The 19,090-nt window shown below is 37.7% G+C and overlaps 2 protein-coding genes across 8 annotated transcripts in view; one reads left to right on the top strand and one right to left on the bottom strand.

The window, feature by feature from the left end:
* Positions 1-1,051: 1,051 nt before the first annotated feature.
* LOC112849841 (putative protein ARB2BP) lies at positions 1,052-14,494 on the bottom strand. Of its 2 annotated transcripts, none has more exons than XM_025913514.2 (2): positions 12,110-13,500; positions 1,052-2,537 (listed from the first exon to the last, which is right to left on the bottom strand). In XM_025913514.2, the coding sequence occupies exons 1-2, from the start codon at positions 12,197-12,199 to the stop codon at positions 1,443-1,445; spliced, it is 1,185 nt and encodes a 394-aa protein (XP_025769299.2). In that variant the 5' UTR covers positions 12,200-13,500; the 3' UTR covers positions 1,052-1,442. The 2 variants fall into 2 exon arrangements, 1 of the variants encoding a protein (XP_025769299.2); XR_015240339.1 differs by lacking the exon at positions 12,110-13,500 and adding an exon at positions 13,966-14,494 and having other exon boundaries at positions 2,402-2,537.
* SENP7 (SUMO specific peptidase 7) overlaps positions 13,506-19,090 on the top strand; it is a 157,990-nt gene continuing 152,405 nt past the window's right edge. For 3 of the 6 annotated variants that reach the window (XM_025913404.2, XM_086675564.1, XM_086675565.1), the window contains exon 1: positions 13,533-13,657. In XM_025913404.2, coding sequence (XP_025769189.1) covers positions 13,618-13,657 — 40 coding nt within the window. In that variant the 5' untranslated portion in view covers positions 13,533-13,617. Of the gene's footprint in view, positions 13,658-19,090 lie in introns of all 6 variants that reach the window. The other 3 variants (XM_086675568.1, XM_086675563.1, XM_086675566.1) reach the window with 3 other exon arrangements.

Consider the following 19,090-nt stretch of genomic DNA (forward strand, 5'->3'; position numbering starts at 1 on the left):
CCTGTCTAAAACCATCCAGTGTTTTCTACTGTTATGAGAATAAAGTCAAAAATCATAACCATGGCCATTGCAGCCTTAAGCAAGCTGCCTCTGCTTATTTCGTTAACTTAACTTTCTAACTACTGACAAAACCTCTCCTTGACCAAATCTGAGTCTGCCTCCTCTGAGCCCTCCTCTCAGCTAGGCTCTGATGTTGGACTCCATCGTTGGTCCACTTAGTCCAGTTTTTGTTGTTGTTGTTGTTGATGTTGTTGTCACTTAGTCTAGTTTTAGCAAGAATTTGGCTGTCAGTGAAAATTTCTCATTTTTGGCACTTAATCATCCTCTAGATCTGATAAAATTCCTCATCCTCCACTGTCAATGTGTTATCAACCTGGCCTGGCTTCAGTAAGAATTACGCTGAGTCAGTCTAGTAAGAATCTCTCTTATGCCTGATGTTTCTTTCCTCTTAGTTAATTTTCCATTCACTGATCCTCACCCTACACTTTGGCTATAATATTGCCCCCTCAATTGTCCTTGGTGAATTAGAAGTTGAGGCTGATCTCTCTCCCCAACTTCAAAACCCCCATTGCAGCAATCCCTCTTAAAGTCTTCCTTATGTTTTTAATAAATGTCATGAATAATTTTTTCTTTAACACGGCTCTCCCATAATTTTTTAGTTTCAGTTAACTGGACTATTTTCTCCCACCTCAAGACCTTTGCATATGCTATTCCTTTGCCTATGAATTTGTTTTCCCAACTGCTGTTGTCTTTCAAACTAAGCGTCATTTTCTCACAGATGTATTACCTGTACCCCAAGGCTGTTAGCTTTCATACTAGATGTTCCATGGCACCTTGAATTTCTGAACACTCTTCACACTTTCAATTTGTTGTTCATTGTGAACTCCATATGGATAAAGGCAACGTTGGTCTTGTTTGCTGGTGTCCTCAACACGTACTATTGATGGGGACATAGTAGACACTCAAATATTAGCTGAAGGTAGGAGTAAACACCTAAAGTAAACTCCAACATAAGAACAATAAATTCAAACAGAACACAAACATACAAAAATGGAGTTTATAATCATTTTTATGTTCACTTATAATTTTAGTATGGCATTAACAACATAGAAACTGAAGACTGACTTAGTGTTTAATTTCTACCAACTGCAGTTTTGGTGTCATTCTATTAAGACATAAAAGAGGTTTTCAAAAGATCCTCTAACTTGACTAATACTGTAAAATATTAATGATGGTGTTGACTGATGCCCAGCTCATCAATAGGCTACAAAAAAGAACATATTCACTTTTCAAAAAAAGTAACAAATCAAACCTCAAGCCAGAATATAACACTGTGTATATTCTTTTCATAACATAATACTGCAGAGTATTCTTTTTCTTCTAGCATCTACATTCGCAGCATTTCAGTGGGACAAAAAAATCTTAGGTGACAAAAAAGTAAGTTAAGCAATTTGCTTTCTTTTTGTGGAGCTTCTAGTTACTATTGGCACTCGAGAAAAATTAATAGTTGTTTTGGCTTTCAAAGCTTTTTTAAAGTATTTAAAAATTGACTGAAGGCTAGAGGAAGGGGCTAAGTTGTGTTTTTCTGTACCAGCAGAAACCATAGGAAACTCCTGTTTTAAAACAGTAGCAGCAGGTTTATCCAAAGGCTTAGGGCTTGTCACCCATTCACGGCAGTGGTGCTTTATCCAGGCCAATAACTGAACATCACTTCCCAGCTGGTGTCCTACATGATGTTCAGAGTCAATAAAGGCAACAGCATATACTTTGTTCATCACTTCCCACTTTTTACGAACAAGTAAGTCCATAAAAACCAAGCCTCCATAACCATGTACAATGAAGGCAACATCCTTGCCTTCAGTCTTTGAAATGAAGTAATCCCAAATGTAAGCCATGTGTTCTTCAGGAGTGTTGCTGCATCTTTTAGGGGTGCACTGGAGAGGTTGCTGGACAGATAAAAAGTTCTCTGCTGGAACCATTTTTAGGGAAGATGACTCCTTAGTTTGGGTTAAAAGGCCTTTCCGCTCTTCTTCCATGTTTAGGTCGATGAAATTGTCATTCGGGTTTAGCACAATTACATCATAATGTGCCTGCAATGCCATTTGAATACATGGTATCTGACTTCCATGTTGGAGACCATGATGTATTATTGCCTGCTGACTCCACTGACCAGCTCTAAAGACTCCTTGGTCTTGAAGAAGAACAAGAAGAACAGAACGATGACTTGTTAATGCTCTCTCACTCATGAAAAAGAAGCTTCTTGGTTCTTTATCAGCCTCTGGTGGGATATATACTTTTTGTAATTTGCATACTTTCTCCAAAAGCTCATAAATATATTGTTCAAGCAAATAGCCAAGGGCCTGGTAGCGCTTGCTGTTCCTCTCAAAGACATTTTTATAATAGTTAAAAACAAAAGGCCTTTGTGTCTCAGTGTGTCTCAATTCAGCTTTTTCATTGAAGTCATATTTAAGTTCTTCTAGTAAGTCAGATTGTTCAATAAATTTTTGGAAGCTCAGCTCCCGAGTAACTGGTAACCACTGAAAATAAAAAAGCAATAATCTGTCAGTGGTAGAAAAAACTAAAAATATCCACTTGTTAAATTATTCCTGTGGGAAATCATTCTAAAATTAAGTACTTCACTAATACATTACCCTTTTAATCTAAATTAAGGACTGAGTTAAGGACTTAATCTGAGTTAAGGACTTTAACTCAAAATAATTGTGAATGATGCAAAGTAGTAAGGGATAATTAAGTATGGGAAAATGGCCAGACCATACATAATGACAGAACTGACCCACAATCCATAGCAACTTGCCCAGGAAGCCAACCCCTTATCTACAATAAATAGCCCAGGAAGCCAGCCTGCTATAAGTCAGATTTGTACGAAGTCAGACTATACTACCTCTAGTGACAATCCAGCAAGCTAAACAATAACCTCTGTTACAACTGGCCACAAATGGCCAGGACTTGACTAATAACTGAGAGCTTTCCTAATTTTTATCCCTGCTTCCAAATTAGGACCCATGAGAAAAAGCCAAATATGCATCCCTAACCAATCACACAGGATATTCTGCTTTTAGTTAGCCCACCTGCAGCTTCCCCAGGCCAACAGCCTCCAATCAGGACATACCAACAGCCTTTCTTATTTTCCGCTATAAAGCTTTCCCAGTTTTCTGCCTTCGAGTCTCTGCCAAAATGCAAGTGATGTGGTTGACTACATTGATATAGCTAGCACAGAATAAATAGGTTTTGCTTTTCTCATTTGGTTTGGCTTTATTTCCACAGTCAGCATTCAATAATTTTTGCTGTTAAATAAATGGCAGGGGATGGCAGTGGGGGTGAAATGCGAACCAGGCAGTACAGGTTATGATCAATTTATCTTACAATGAAGATATGGTATTTCAGATGTCTGAGAAGAAAAAAGTGGCTGACTAAAAAGTTAATTTAGACAGTTATTGTGGACAAAGCCTAAAAGAAAAGACTTTGAAAGGTTAAGTGGCTTGCCCTGAAGATTATTCATTAAATTATTATTAAATACACGATTGGGTACTGAGGTTGTCGGACTCTAAAATTCATGTTCTTAACTAATACATGAATATGTTCTCTGCTTAATTTCTTAACATTGACAGTGGTAATCCATGACTCACTTCCAATAAGTAGCAGTGAAAATGATTTTTAATTACACTCATGAAACTATCAAGGCTTATGGCAAAATTAAGATGGTGCTTGCTTACTTTATTTTCTTCTTTTCTCACTTTCTGAAACTTATTCTGATTCCCATATGTAACGGCTATGTTATGAAGGTGTTTGGTTGTCCAAACCACCCAACGTATCTAGACTGTTCTCTATTCCCTCCTGTTCCATTAAAAAACTGTTTTCTGGGGTGCCTGGGTGGCTCAGTTAGTTGAGCGACCAACTTCAGCTCAGGTCATGATCTCGCGGTTTGTGAGTTCAAGCCCCACATCGGGCTCTGTGCTGACAGCTTGGAGCCTGGAGCCTGCTTCGGATTCTGTGTCTTCCCCTCCCCTGCTCACGCTCTGTGTGTGTGTCTCTCTCTCAATAATAAATAAAACGTTAAAAAAAAAAACTGTTTTCTTCTAGTGTTGCTGATCTCAGGGGCCATTATGTAATTAATGTCTTTCCAAAGTGTAAATGACAGATAGACCTAATTATCCTTTAAAAGGAGAAGCCTTGGGGTGCCTGGGTGGCTCAGTCTGTTGGGCTGGGCATCCAACTTCGGCTCAGGTCATGATCTTCATGGCTTGTGAGTTCAAGCCCTGTGTCGGGCTCTGTGCTGACAGCTCAGAGCCTGGAGCCTGGTTCAGATTCTGTGTCCCTCTCTTGCTCTGCCCTTCCCCTGCTGGTGCTCTGTCGCTCTCCCTCAAGAATAAATAAAACATTAAAAAAAAATTAAAAGGAGAAACCTCTTGGAGGGAAGGTGGGTGGGGAATGGGCAAAATGGGTGATGGGTATTATGGAGGCACTTGCTGTAATGAGCACTGGGTATTGTATGTAAGTGATGAATCTCTAAATTCTACTCCTGAAACCAATATTACACTACATGTTAACTAACTAGAATTTAAATAAATAAATAAATAAATAAATAAATAAATAAATAAATAAAGAGAGAGAGAGAAGTTTGTCGAATTAGATTGATTTAGGTTTAAACCCTAGCTCCAAATTTTCAGTTCGAGTGACTTTCAGCAGGTTCTTACCTTCTATGAGTTTTTTCATCTTCTGAGTTTTACTTTATGCTATTTAATAGTGATCCTTATTACTCTCTATCTTGCTACTCTGCTTTATTTTTCTTCGTAGTCTACATTACCACTTAATACATAATTGCTTGTATATTTTTCAACTTTACGTCTTCCCTCACTAGAATGAAAGCTCTAGGAGAACAGGAATTTTATTTAACTACTATATCTTCAGTGTTTAGAATGCCCTCTGGCACATATTATATAAATTTTTTTTGAGAGAATAAATGCAAAATAGGGATAACATTATTTCACAAGGCTGTTGTGTGAAATTAACTAATGTAGGCAAAAACCATGCTACATAGTGTCTCATGCATGGAAGGTTCTGTGAAATTAGACAGGATGATATTCATTTTTGAGAAATGTGAAATAAAAAACCATATATATCTCTTTCCAGCCTTTCTTGTTCACTTTAACATTGTGATATTTATCCATTTAATAAATGTATTTCTACATCATTCATTTTGTTTTTGGTGTTCCATTTCTTGAATATGCCATAGTTTAACCATTTTCTTGTGGAAGAACATTTAGATTGCTCTAATTTTCTACTATTATATACAAAACTGAAATGGATATTTTTATAGCTATATTTTTGTGCACATAGCAAAAATTTCCCTAGGCAATATACTTGAAGGTGGAATTTCTAGGTTATATCAGCATCTTTCACTTCACCAGACATTGCCAAATTGCTCTTTAAAAAGAAAGTTCTATTTTATAAATTGGCATGGATGACCAGGTTTGCACAGAAAACCAATAGTCTCTCAGATCTAAAATACCCTGTTTAGGGGTGCCTGGCTGGTTCAGTAGAAAGAATATGTGACTCTTGATATTGGGGTCATGAGGTAGAGCCCCATGTTAGGGGTAGAGATTACTTAAATAAATAAAATTTAAAAAATACTGTTTATTCAGATGCTGGTCTGAAAATTGCCTTTTCCTCTACTGAGATACAGTATATTTAAAGCTCAAAGAACTGGGGCGCCTGGGTGGCTCAGTCGGTTGGGTGTCCAACTTCGGCTCAGGTCATGATTGCACAGTCAGTGAGTTTGAGCCCTGAATCAGGCTCTGTGCTGACAGATCAGAGATTGAAGCCTGCTTCGGACTCTGTGTCTCCCTCTCTCTCTGCCTCTCCCCTGCTCATGCTCTGTCTCTCTGTGTCTCAAAAATAAATAAAAACACTAAAAAAAATTTTTAAAAACACATCAATTTCTTCTTCTTAAAAAAAAAAAAAACCTCAAAGAACTAAGCAAAGAATTTTGTTAGCTATTTAACTCTTTTTTAATCAGAAAGTAAAATAAACAAAATCAGTATTTTCATTCTTTTTAAATAAGTATTTAAAAAAATTTTTTTAATGTTTATTTATTCTTGAGAGAAAGACAGAGTGCAAGTGAGGAGGAGCAGAGAGAGACACAGAATCCGAAGCAGTCTCCAGGCCTTGAGCTATCAGCACAGAGCCCAATGTGGGGCTTGAACTCGTTAACCATGATATCATGACCTGAGCCAAAGTCTAACACCTAACTGACTGAGCCACCCAGGTGCCCCTTAATCAGTATTTTCTAATAGCACATAGCACAACATTTAATGATCTTTTCCACTTTTGTTCAGTGTTTGTACACTTAGTTGTTTGAGACACTTCTCAGGGCTGAAGAATGAGAGTTTGCAAACTGGAAAAACAAAATGGCACATAGATATATAAAGGATAGGTGGTGATGGGGTGAACAGGAGCAAGGTAGAGAGTATCTTCCAGAATGAAAAGCTAGATGATTTCTAGCACATTTTGCTTGGTTAATATCCTCCAACCTGAAACTCTCCCCTAAATTTATATCTAATTGTCTACTAGGTATATTGACTTAGATGTCAAATAGCCATCTCAAGCTTAACATGCCCAAAATACCTTCTTCAATCTGCTCTCTCTAGTCTTTACTATCTTAGTACATGGCAACTTTATTCTTTCAGTTGCTCATGCTTTAAATGTTCCTTCTCTCTTTTACACTCAATCCAATCAATCAGCAAATCTTTAGGCTCTTATTTTTTTTAATGTATTTTAATTTTTTATTTTTTGAGAGAGTGCATGTGTGTGCAGGGGAGGAGAGAGAGAGAGAGAGAGAGAGAGAGAGAGAGAGATTGAGAGAGAGAGAGAGAGAGAGAGAGAGAGAGAGAGAGAGAGAGAGAGAGAGAATCCCAAGCAGGCTCCATCTCAGGAACGTGAGCTCATGCCCTGAGCCAAAATCAAGAGTCACATGTGAAGCTCAACAGACTGAGCCACCCAGGCATCCCTAGGCTCTGTTATTTGAAATACACCTGTAATCTAATCACTTATCAGCCTTCCACCTCTATCACCCTAGTTCAACTCAACAATAACTTTATCAAGTAACATTATCAAGTCTCCTATATAATCTCTTTGCATAAGCTCTTATCATCATGCAGTCTGTTTTCCACATAGCAGCTAGAGTGATCTTTTCAAAACCTCTAAATTGGATCTCACACACCTGTTCAAAATTCTCAATGGTTTCCCCTCTTAGAATAAAAGATTAGGTCCTTATCACTGCCTGCAAGGTCCCACATGGCCCTTAGCTCTTCAATGTCATTGCCTTACTTGCCTACTCATCTAGCTGCATGATCTGGCTCTTAGCTCTTTCTCAGGTGTCATTTCCCACTATGCTCTTGCTTACTTCACTCTAGCCACACCTGGCCTTTTTGCCTCCAACTGTGAAGCAAGCTCCTGTTTAGGGCATTCCCCCTCACTATGCCCACAGCTTGGAACACTCTTCCTGTAGATATTTCATTTCCTTCACATTTCTGTCCACTTGTTATCTGATTAGAGATGTGAGCATTCTATCTGAAAGGGCAATTCTAATTCTTCCTCATTCTCCTATCTATGCTTAGCTCCTTCCCTTCTCTTTCCTTCCTTTCCCTTCACTTTCCTCCCTCTACCTCTCTTTTTTTAAAGCACTTATTTCCTACCAGCTGACATATACTTGCTTATTTTCTGCACCCCCTTCCCCCGCCAACCCATTAGAATGTAAGTTCCATGAGAACAGGGACAAAGACTTTGTTTTGTTCACTACTGTATCTCTAGTTCTTGGAATAATGCCCGGTACATACTAAGCACTTAAATATTATTGTTAGAAATTTACGATTTTTGCTAAGGGCATAAGTTAGTAAAGAGCAAAAGACCTCTAGCTGCATATACAGGAGAAAGATGCACACAAAGCTCTCTAAAAATTATAGAGGCTTCTTGTATAATTTTAAAGTTAATAAATGTCAATTTTTTAATCATTCTTAGAGAATATCCTATGCATTTATGTTTTTCTCTTTTACAAATCAAGATGGTTCATTTAAATAAAGGAGAAAAATCATCAAACTGTTTTTAGTTCTCTAAGGATTGGGTTGGAACAAGATAGCTTAGTTTTAGGAATAAGATTATTAGAGCTGCAAAGCATGTTATTGATATTCAATGTTAATGTGTTTTTTATAGAGAAGTAAGGATTTTCAAAGTAAGATGACATACCCAAAGTAACTCAGGCAGCTCTAGGAGACTGAGAGAAGATTCATTTTTACCGATGATCTTGTAAATGCATAATATTTAACTTATTTCATTCATCTTCCAAAAATTTAGTGAAGGTATTTGTTAGACACTTAGTGTCTTACATCAAGTAGCCTAGTCATTTTACATTGAATGGAATAATGGAGAATAGTATATAATCATTAATTAGAATATTAGGGGTGCCTGGGTGGCTCAGTTGATTAAGCGTCTGATTTTGGCTCAGGTCATGATCTTATGCTACATGAGTTTGGAGCCTCCTGTTGGGCTCTGTGCTGACAGCATGGAGCCTGGAGCCTGCTTTGGATTCTGCGTGTCTCTCTCTCTCTCTCTCTGCCCCTCCCCCTTCGTACTCTTTCTCAAAAATAAATATAAGAAAAATTAAAAAAGCAATAATTATTAATGAGAATTTCAAGTTAGGTTCTTCTAGTAACCTGGATTAGGTGATTGACACAGCTGTTATTTGTTGCTTTAGGGATGGCTATTGTTTCTAATTACTTATTTAAAAAATTTTTTTTAACGTTTATTCATTTTTTGAGAAAAAGAGAGAGACAGAGCGTGAGTGGGAAAGGGGCAGAGAGAGGGAGACACAGAATCCAAAGCAGGCTCCAGGCTCTGAGCTGTCAGCACAGAGCCCAATAGGGGCTCGAACTCATGAACTGTGAGATCATGACCTGAGCTGAAGTTGGACGGTCAACTGACTGAGCCACCCAGGCGCCCCTCTAATTATTTATTTTAAAAATTGTAGTATAATATACTAAAATTTACTATTTTAGCCATTTTTAGTTGTACAGTTCAGTGACATTAAATAGATTCACATTGTTGTGCCACCGTTACTGCTATCTATCCATAGAACGTTTTTCATCTTGACAAAATCTAACTTTGTAACCATTAAGGGATAACTACTCATTTCCCCATTGCCCCAGCCCCTAGCAAACCATTCTACTTTCTAGGAATTTGACAAGTGAGTAGTTGGGGCAATAGAATCACAGATGCACATAATTTTAATTAGCTTGATTTTAAGGAGCTCCTTTTCTCTCCAGGATCATCAATTGGCTTTACTAAGCAATATTTTACATTCTTCACAGATGAACAGCAAGCTTTTATGAAAATAAAATTTTACAACCTGAGAAGTTAGCATCTAAAACCCTGGTTACTCAGTAATACCTTATTATAGTGATTATAGTCCTTTGGTATACTTTGGAGGTCTTTTGTATATCCTATGCCATTAGGAAGCACAGGGTGAAGGATGCTTCACTCAGAAAATTTAAGAATATCTAAATGCTTTTTATTACAATGACCATGATTTTATTTATTTAGAAAAACAAAATAAAGAATCCTAGAAAACATGTCTTAAGAAAATAATTACTATTTTCATACAAAAGCAGATTATTCTCAACACAGAATGCAAAAATGAAGTTTTTTACTAAAATTATGCTTGTAGACAATTCTATTTAGTAAATTACAGAAAAAAACTAGAAAATGATAAAGCTAATGAAATAACATATGTGAAAGGTTCAAAAAAAGCAAACTAAATCCCTTCCTCCTAGGATTCCTTCTCCCTACCTACCTCTCCCCAGGAAAGACTAAAGTGGCTGAATTTAATGTAGCTGAGGTAAAGACACAGAAATAGGCTATTAGAAATAGAAAGAAAAATAGAATAGAATAGAAATAGAATATTAGAAACAGAAAGAAAAAAAGTTAGATGTCACCAAATCTTGGGTTTCTCAAATTTGAGTATGCGACAGAAGTTTCTAGAAAAGTTAAAGAAAAAAAAGTTTAGTCAACTATTATAAAGAGAAACATCTCATAACAACTGATGGCTAGTGTTGCCAGCCATCCCTAAAGGGCCTTCCAATGCTTCTCTCTCTCTCTCCTAAAGTAACCACTCTGGACTTTTATAGAAATCAGTGCTTTGCATTTCTTTATGGTTTTATCTCCTAAGTATACAGCGCTATAAACTATAGTTCAGTGTTATACTTAAAAAAAGAAATACTTGATATGTCTTCCTGGGATAAATTTTAAACATACAGATTATCAGGCCCCACTTGTAGGAGATTCTGATTTAAAAGGTCTGAGGTGGGACCTGGAGTAGGTAGTTTAAGAAAAGATGCTCCCAAATAATTCTGAAAACTAGATTTTTGGATTTACCGACTTTGTGCAGTCCTAGACCCTACGTTTCATGTTTCTTGATTTGGATTATTCAGAGGCAAGTGGGTACCAAAAGTTAAAGGCTAAAGAAGATGAGATTACCTAAAGCCTCAGTTTTTACTAACAATAATATAAATTGAAAAATTTCTCTTGAAACTAATGTATTAAGGCACATTTCTGTGCCTCAATAACAACAGAAATGTGCCTTAATACATTATGTGTGCCTAAGAAACAGATGTGCCTAAGAAACAAATGTATTAAGGCAAAGAAATGCTAAATAAATGTAACATTTTAAGATAGGACACTTCAAAGAAGTTAGCAGTATATGTACAAGATACCTTGGGCTTGGCTGGCCCAGGGCCAGATGACAGTTTAGGGATCTTAGGTTAAAGATTTGTGCACAGATTCCTTCTGTAGCTTTTTGGACAACAGATTATCCATCTACTCCTCAAATACCTAGAGTTACTGCAGGTTTTCATAACTTGTGGAAACAGGCCGTTCCACTGCAGGGCAGTTACAGTTGCTGACTGTTAAAAAAAAAAAAAAAAAAAAAAGATATCTTTAAAACTAACTTAAAAAGATACCTTTAAAACTAAACAATCTTATGTATCTTTTCATGAATTACAGATTACTTCATTTATATGTGGAAGAAAAACTTGCTTCACATAAGAATTCTCAGTATTTTAAAGATAAAAGTCAATTACTAATGAAAATGGAGCGAATAGCAACATAACTCCATGTATCTTTGCAAATTGTAGGCTTTCCTGGAGCCCATGGTAAGAAATTCCACATTGTTTCTTTTAGTTTTTAAAATAGGAAGTCCAGATATCTACAGTGCCCATCTAAACCTCTTTACGTTCATATTGTACTTAAAGTTAATTCACTTGTGATGAGAAAGGGCCTTTTGCAGATTTTATTAAGCTCTCTTCAAAGAAATTGTTAATCCAGGGGTAAAATAAAGGGTTGATCCATTTCATACTGTCTCTTTGTCTTGAAACTATTAAAACCAAACCCAATGCATAGAACAAAAATAAAAATATAATACTTAATGTAATCACTTTTATGCACCTTTAATGCTCAATAAAGAGCCATACCCATTAGATAACACCTGTCCATCCTCTCTTATAAAATACTGGCTGATGAATTTCTAATCTCAAATAATTTTAATTTGAAAGGTTCTATACAGTGTGAGTTAAATGTACATAAGCAAAATGACATTATCCCCAAACATACTAAGACAATCACTTTTTTTTTTTTTTGGTCTTTCTTATTTTTAACATAAGAAACCTCTTACCTGAGCATCACTTATTTTTATGAAAGGCAAAATGAGGTTAAGTGACTCTCTCAAAAGTAGAAACTGAACTTTTAGTCCTTTAGTTGTTTGCAATGCAGTTAACTATGAGACAGAGATTAATGCTCTAACAATAAAAATACTGGTCCAAAAGCAAATTTGAAATTCTTGAGCTTCAAGTTCATTTATCTTCAAACGTTATTTGAAACAAGTTCCAATTCAAAGAGACAAATTGGCTACACGGTATATTAGCAGAACGGTATATTTGTTTCAAGAAGTCTAAGTGACACATTTGCAAACTGAATAATTAACTTCTTATAATTTCATTTCTTATAAGCTAATGTCTTACTGCTAAACTTTAAAACCACTTACTTTTATGGAAGCTGCTAATTTGGGTGGAAATGGATAAGGCCTACTTACACTTTCCTTTTTTATGTTCCCATCTCTCAGCTCTATTTCCATCTTTTGCAGTTAATTTGTTTCCTACAATATTGGCAAATGAATTAAGCTGGTTTGATTCCGGAGTTAAATTATTCAATGAAAAACGTTGATTTATGAAGAAACTTAAAATTCAGCTATTTTTTTTCTTTAAACAGTGTTTTGCTTTGCTAAACAGAAATAAAGTAGGGCCTCTAAATGAAACCCTTGTCGTGAATTTCAATCTCATCAAGCTCTGAAATATTCCTGCTTTTCAACTATTCCTGCCCTGTAAAACACTCCCCCGGGCCCAAGAGCCCAAATAGGCTTTAACACCTGGAGGCTTACCTGTACCTCAGCACACATCATACAGTAATTAAGGACGCTTGACTCAAGAAGCAGGAGACTGGGCTCTAGGGCCAGTTAGGTAAGTCCCTTTATTGGCCTTGGTCAAATGGGGAAAGGGGATGGGATGTTAAGCTCAAGTAGCTCCAAGATCCCTTCTGCTTGGAACATTCTAAGATCGTTTTGCCTCTGACTAATCATGTTTGAGCTGAATTATGTTTAACTTACTCTGATTACATCTTACACATTTAAAAAACTAATATGTATATCGTGGCCAATAAAACAGGGCAGTTTTCTAAACTGATGAGCCCTTTGAAAGAACTGAAAAAGAAAAATAAGTCTAAAAATAGTCTGAGTTCATTGAGGACTGGGCTAGTCTCTTAAGTACTTTAATAATAGTTGAACGAATTCCAGTTTACAGCCATCCACTTTCTATAACTTCAGCGTTTTATGTTTAAAAAAAACTGAGTTCTAGTTTACCTTTTTTTCTGGACCTTTAAAAATGATGAGTGTGAATTTTAAAAAGAGATCCTCTTTATTACTATGACATTTTTCCTCAGCTGACCAAATACATTTCCACTCCAAATGCTAAGCCAATGTCTAGGCTAACAGGTGGCTTTACCGTCTTTTTATTTCTGAGTTTGAGGACACTCTTGAGGACAAGTAGCTAGGAGAGACCGTGTAGTATTCCTTTTATTTTCATTTTTCTGGGCCACCTCGCGAGAGTCATTAAACTACAGGAATTCCTAAAGTTTCCCCTTTTTCAATTTTCAGTCTACCCCAGCTTTGAAAGTAAACAAAGCCGCAGACGATCTCGGGCTAAAACCACGCACGCAACCTCACTTTCCGATAGGTTCAGAGATAATAAGAACAGTACCACTAAATAGGCATTCGAGGTGGCAACCCGCAGAGAAAACAAGTCCCAGGAAGTGATTTCCGGGTGAGGTGGGAGGGGCAGCTGATTTCCGGTCTGAGGGCAGGCGACGGCTCTTGCGCAAGCGCCGTTGGTACTTTCCTGGCTTTCCTTTCCCCCCCCTCCCCTCCCCCTCTCTTCCCCAGCCTGAGGGGTCTTGAGGTGACAGCGACAGCAACTGCGACTCCAGCAGGAGGAAGAGAAGATGGACAAGGGGAAGGCCGGGCGACGTCGATCTTCATCCGGTGAGAACGGGTCGGAGGAGGGCTGAGCATATTCTCTTCAACCTTGGGCAAATGGGAGGTACAGGCGGCGACGGGTGCGGCGGCCCGGACGAGAGAGGGCTCGGGCTCGAGCTCCCGTGGGGGCTCGGGCTCCCGTTCGCGCGGGGAGGGGAGGGGCGGGGAGGGTACGAGCGGAGGGGCGCGCACAATGGAAGACTCCCGGGGCGCCCCCGCCTCTGCCAGTCGGAGACCGAGTCCTAGCTGTCATCAAAGCCCTGGCCGCTCTTAACCCCAACACCCCTTCAGGTTTCCCCTCGTCCCCCGAACACCTTGCGTGAGTCTCGTCGGCCCAGGAATCTTCCCGGTTGTCTTGCCGCTCCCCTGCCACGCCTTCTTCTAATTCCACCAGTGTACCAGTTTCACTTCCAGCCCCTGACCCCACTTTTTCTCTATTTCTTTGATTCTCGATTCAGCTTCCTTCTCACCCCCTTACCTCGGGGCAGGTATAGCCGCGGCTGCAAAGGGGGAGAGGCGGGGCTTGTTAATTGACACTTCATCGCCCAGATCAGCGCTGCGACGCGTTTCGTTCTTTTGAACAGGCCCTCTTAATAACCTTTTTCTTTTCCAGCCTCCTGCTGCTTCTTCCAGAAGTGAGTAAAAAGTCGAACAAAGGATTTGAAGTTGTGCTTCCATTGTGTTTTTATTCTCCGTGTATTTTTGTTTTTGAAATTGCTTTATGGCTTCAGCTCGGGGTACTACATGTTGGAAACACAAAAGTGGAGTTCTAAGACATGAGGTAGAGCTCCTCGTAGTCAACAAGTTTTTGTCAAAGATCTCATCTGCTAAGACTACCTCATTTCCTCGTGTTAAGTCCTGTGGATGCACTAGAGGAGGAGGGGGGAGGACTCTATTTTTAATAAGCTTACAGTTCAGTCCACAAACTAACACCCAATGAATCGGTTAATTCATTGTCTCCTTTCTTACTGTACCGTTTATTTTTGCAGAGACAGTCTTAGCAATTACAAATTTATTAGGAGTCTCTGATGGCAGTGCGTCTCAAACCTTTTTCTGCCTTATTTGCAAAGGAGGAGTGAACAGGATTTCTGGGACATTGCTTGAAGCAGTTAAAAACCTGACTGCCTTTTCATAAGCAGCCGTGTGTGTGTGTGTGTGTGTGTGTGTGTGTGTGTGTGTGTGTTTTCTAGGGATATTCTTTGCCTCTGAAAGTACGTGCATTACATATATGAAAGTACCGGCCTGCAATAGATCAGTGTTTATTTTAATATACTTTTTTTCCTCTTCTAAGACCTTCATGTAAAATTTACACATTAGGAAAATGCGCATTGTTTATCTGCTGCCAATTGCATGCTTTCTAACAGAGCTTTAGGGATTATTATTCTTCAGTTTAAGATGCACAGCCTTTTTTCAATAAGTGCATTTCATCTTAATACATTTCTTTTGAGGGGGAGCAGCAAGATATTAACCCTGTCCTTCAGCAAATCCCATCTCCTTTCACTTGTCACACTTATTTGTTACAGTTAACATGATGCAAGTAGCTGTGGGAGGTAAAATTTGAAAACACAGCTGTTATTTCATAAAAGATAGTCATGTTTCTGTTACCTGTACCTCTGGAGAAGTTTTTTTTTTTTTTTTTCCTGGTGATTTTCTTTTTGGAGCTGTCCTTTTTGAAAAATAATTGCTATTGTATAAAACCCATTTTCAAATCTAATATTACCTAGCTGTTTTCCAGTATTCATCTGGTTTTAAGAGACGAATATTAATTTTTAAGAATGATTCTAAAGTATGTTTAATTTTCTCCACAGATTATCAGAAATAAAACTAATCAGTTGGTTTGAAGGGATTCTGGATTCTGTGTGATATTTGTATGCATATATTTGCCATTTCATTAGGAGTGGTTGCTAACTTGAACTCATGACCGGAAGTGACATTTGTGGTCATCAGAATTTCCAAGTACCCAAAGAGAGGAATTTGATTAATAAAATAGGAAGAATTCTATTTAGTTAGAAGTAGAATGTAGATAGCAGTAGGGAAAGAAAAAAATGAAGTTTCAAAGTTTCCTCTGTGAGACTGCATTAGGTTTCTCTAAAACATACACTAAAGAAGAAACTGTGAAGAGTTACATAGTGTATTGCTGATATATCTTTTAGTTGCAAGTAGCACGCACTTGCAATTGGTTTAAGTTAAACACAAAACAAGTATTTATGGATTCATGTAACTGATAACTCTAAGAGTGGGATGGTTTCCAGCATGGTTATAATCTACTTTAGGCACTGGTTCTTAAGGTGTGTTGGGGACCTCTGGGTTCCCTTAGACCCTTCTGGGTCTGTGAGGTCAAAATTGTTTTTGTAACAATTCTAAGACATTGTTTACCTTTTCCTCTTATTCTCCCACATGTGTACAGTAGAGTTTTCCAGAGGCTACATGACATGTATCACAACAAATTGAATGCAGAAACAGATGGGGGGGAAACAGTTGTCTTTTATTAAGCTGGACATGAAAGAGATTTGAAAATAAGTAAAATACTGCCATTCTTCTCAGCATTAAAACAATTATTTTTCATATAATACTTGAGCCATGTTAGCATGCAATGAGTTTATTGTTTTTAAGTGAATTGATATTTTAAAATTAAAAGAAAAATTTTATAAGTAGAAGAATCACAAAAGCTCTGATTAACTTACTTTTCTGTAATGTGTCCATGAATCAGGAATTAAGCACAAAACACCTTTGAGCAGTGAGACGAGAAATTACAAAGTCTGTATGCTAAAGTTTACTTGTGAGAAGCTTCTCTAGCTTTTCTTCAGAGTACGTTGTATCTATATTTTAAAATTATTTGTAACCCCAATGAGCATGAATATCTTATTTTCAAGTTCACAGAATATCAAAAGCAGTAAATTAAATGGGACACAGATAAAAAATTTACTGGTGCCAGAGACGGGTCCACTAACAACTGAGTAAAATAATAATTAAATAATGCACAGGTCATTCAAGGGAGAATGACCATTAGAAATGTTTAATAACGAAAGTATAACAGATAAATTAGAGTCATAGATAACAATTTTCAAATGAATCTTTGATTTCAAACAGGAAAGTTCAAGTGAATTTTAGGTTTTCAATGGATTACTTCAGGCAACATGCAAGGAATCTGTGTTCACTTTCATTTAAGTTAAGGGTACATACGTTGAGTACTTTGGTACTAAGCAGTGTACTAAGAATTTTAGGGACTTTAATTCTTTCAAAAGCCCTGTGAAGTGGTTATTATTTCTGATATACAGATGAGACAACTGGATTTAGAGAGGGTAAGCAACTGTTAGCAATAGCAAGTAAGAAGCAGAGCCAGGATTCAAAGTCTGGTCTGATTACAAAATATATAATTTTAACTTCTTTTGCTGTCACAGGGCATGGATAAGTCTCACTTGGAAAAAAGTTTCTGTGGACAAATAAGTATGAGAGCTGTAGTTACAAGAAAAATTAATTTATTGCAGAATTTTTAGAGCCTTTGTTATGCTATAGTACAGTGAGCCTCTGCAAAAGAGTAGCTGAGCATGCACTGTTATTCAAACAAGTGAAACTCTTCTGTCCTCCCGCCCCCCCCCCCCCGTTTTATCTTGAGGATCTAGTGTCCCATGATGATATGCCTTTATTTTTTTAGTAGCCCCTGGTGCTGTCTGCATATTTTGCATTATAGGTGTAATGAACGATACTTGAAGGTCAAAATTAGAATCTGCAATTAATCATGATAAAACTACATTATGTGCATAGATGTTAGCTGAAGCCATTGGCATGAATGGAATTACCCACAGAACGTACAGAGTGAAAAACATCTTGAATCACATACATTTAATTTCAATGTAAAGAGGAAGAGACATTGGTGGGCAGATGGGCAAATTAGGAAACAAGGAGAGTGAAAAGCAATGTAAATTACAGAGTTAAAATAGTGTGAGAGTGCTGAATTTGGCAATTAGGAGGTTACTTTTACCACTGATTTTAGTAGGACGGAAGCCAGATTTCAAGAGGCTGAATGAAACAAGGAAAACAAAATGTAAAAAAAAAAAAAAAAAAAGAAAGAAAGAAAGAAAAAAAAGATTTCTGAACAAGTTGGAGTAGGACATTAGGTAGAAAGGAATTTTTTTTCCTTAAGACTCTAAGACACTTAAATCAGATTGGTATGGAGCTGGAAAGGGGTCAGTGGAAAGAGAAAGATATTAAGTAGGAGATAATTGATGGGGTGAGGTTTCAAAAGAAATGGGGGAGATTGGAATCAAGAGTTTCTTGAGATGTGCAGAAAGGAGGGAAGATGGTTAAAGATACAAATAAATTTTGAGAAGTTAATGATATTGTAGTCATGGCTTCTAAGTGACGCAAAGAAAGATCATCTTTTGAAAAAACAAAAAGGACTTTCAAGTGGTAATAGGAGCTCAAAATGGAATAAGTAGTCAGGGATGAATAAAAGAACTGTTAACTAACTTTGAAAGTCTTTGTTAAAACAAGTGTGAATTTTGGGGCGCCTGGGTGGCTCAGTAGGTTAAGTGGCTGACTTGGGCTCAGGTCATGATCTTGCAGGCCATGGGTTCAAGCCCTATGTGGGGCTCTGTGCACCTAGCTTAGAGCCTGGAGCCTGCTTCAGCTTCTGTCTCCCTCTCTCTCTGCCCCTCCCCTGTTCACACTGTGTGTGTCTCTCTCAAAAATGAATAAACATTAAAAGAAAAAAAGAAAAGTGTGAGTTTTGTAGTTAGTAGTAGTAATAGTAGTAAGTAGTATTTGCAGTTACTATTATGTGACTTTCTTCAGAAGTGCTAACAAGTCTAAGAGCAAGAATTTGGGGCAAAAAACATATCTTTTATAAAGGGAGAGGGAGCTAATAACACATTTGCAGATTTTTTTTTTTTTTAAGTTTATTTTGAGAGAGAATCCCATGCAGCCTCCACACTGTCTGTGTAGAGCCTGATGCGGGGCTCAATCTCAAGAACTGTATCAAAATCAAGTGTCGGAACTTAACTGACAGAACCACCCAGATGCCCCTGAAAATGTTTTTTTTTTTATTTAAAAAAAATTTTTTTTTCAACGTTTATTTTTGGGACAGAGAGAGACAGAGCATGAACGGGCGAGGGGCAGAGAGAGAGGGAGACACAGAATCGGAAACAGGCTCCAGGCTCTGAGCCATCAGCCCAGAGCCTGACGCGGGGCTCGAACTCACAGACCGCGAGATCGTGACCTGGTTGAAGTCGGACGCTTAACCGACTGCACCACCCAGGCGCCCCTGAAAATGTTTTTGTAGAATATTCCCAATGTACCTCTCACCTTTTGCTTCATTCCCCCGCTTCCCAATTACAAAAATCTATCTGGTCATATGGTTCAACCAACATTTGTTGAACACCTATTGGACTTTTGCTGGGTAATATTTTATTTAGTTCTTAGAGCCAAGTTTTCTTCTTT

Source organism: Puma concolor, chromosome C2 (assembly GCF_028749965.1).
Source record: "Puma concolor isolate L17-30 chromosome C2, mPumCon1.1.hap2, whole genome shotgun sequence".
NCBI classification, from domain to species: Eukaryota; Metazoa; Chordata; class Mammalia; order Carnivora; family Felidae; genus Puma; species Puma concolor.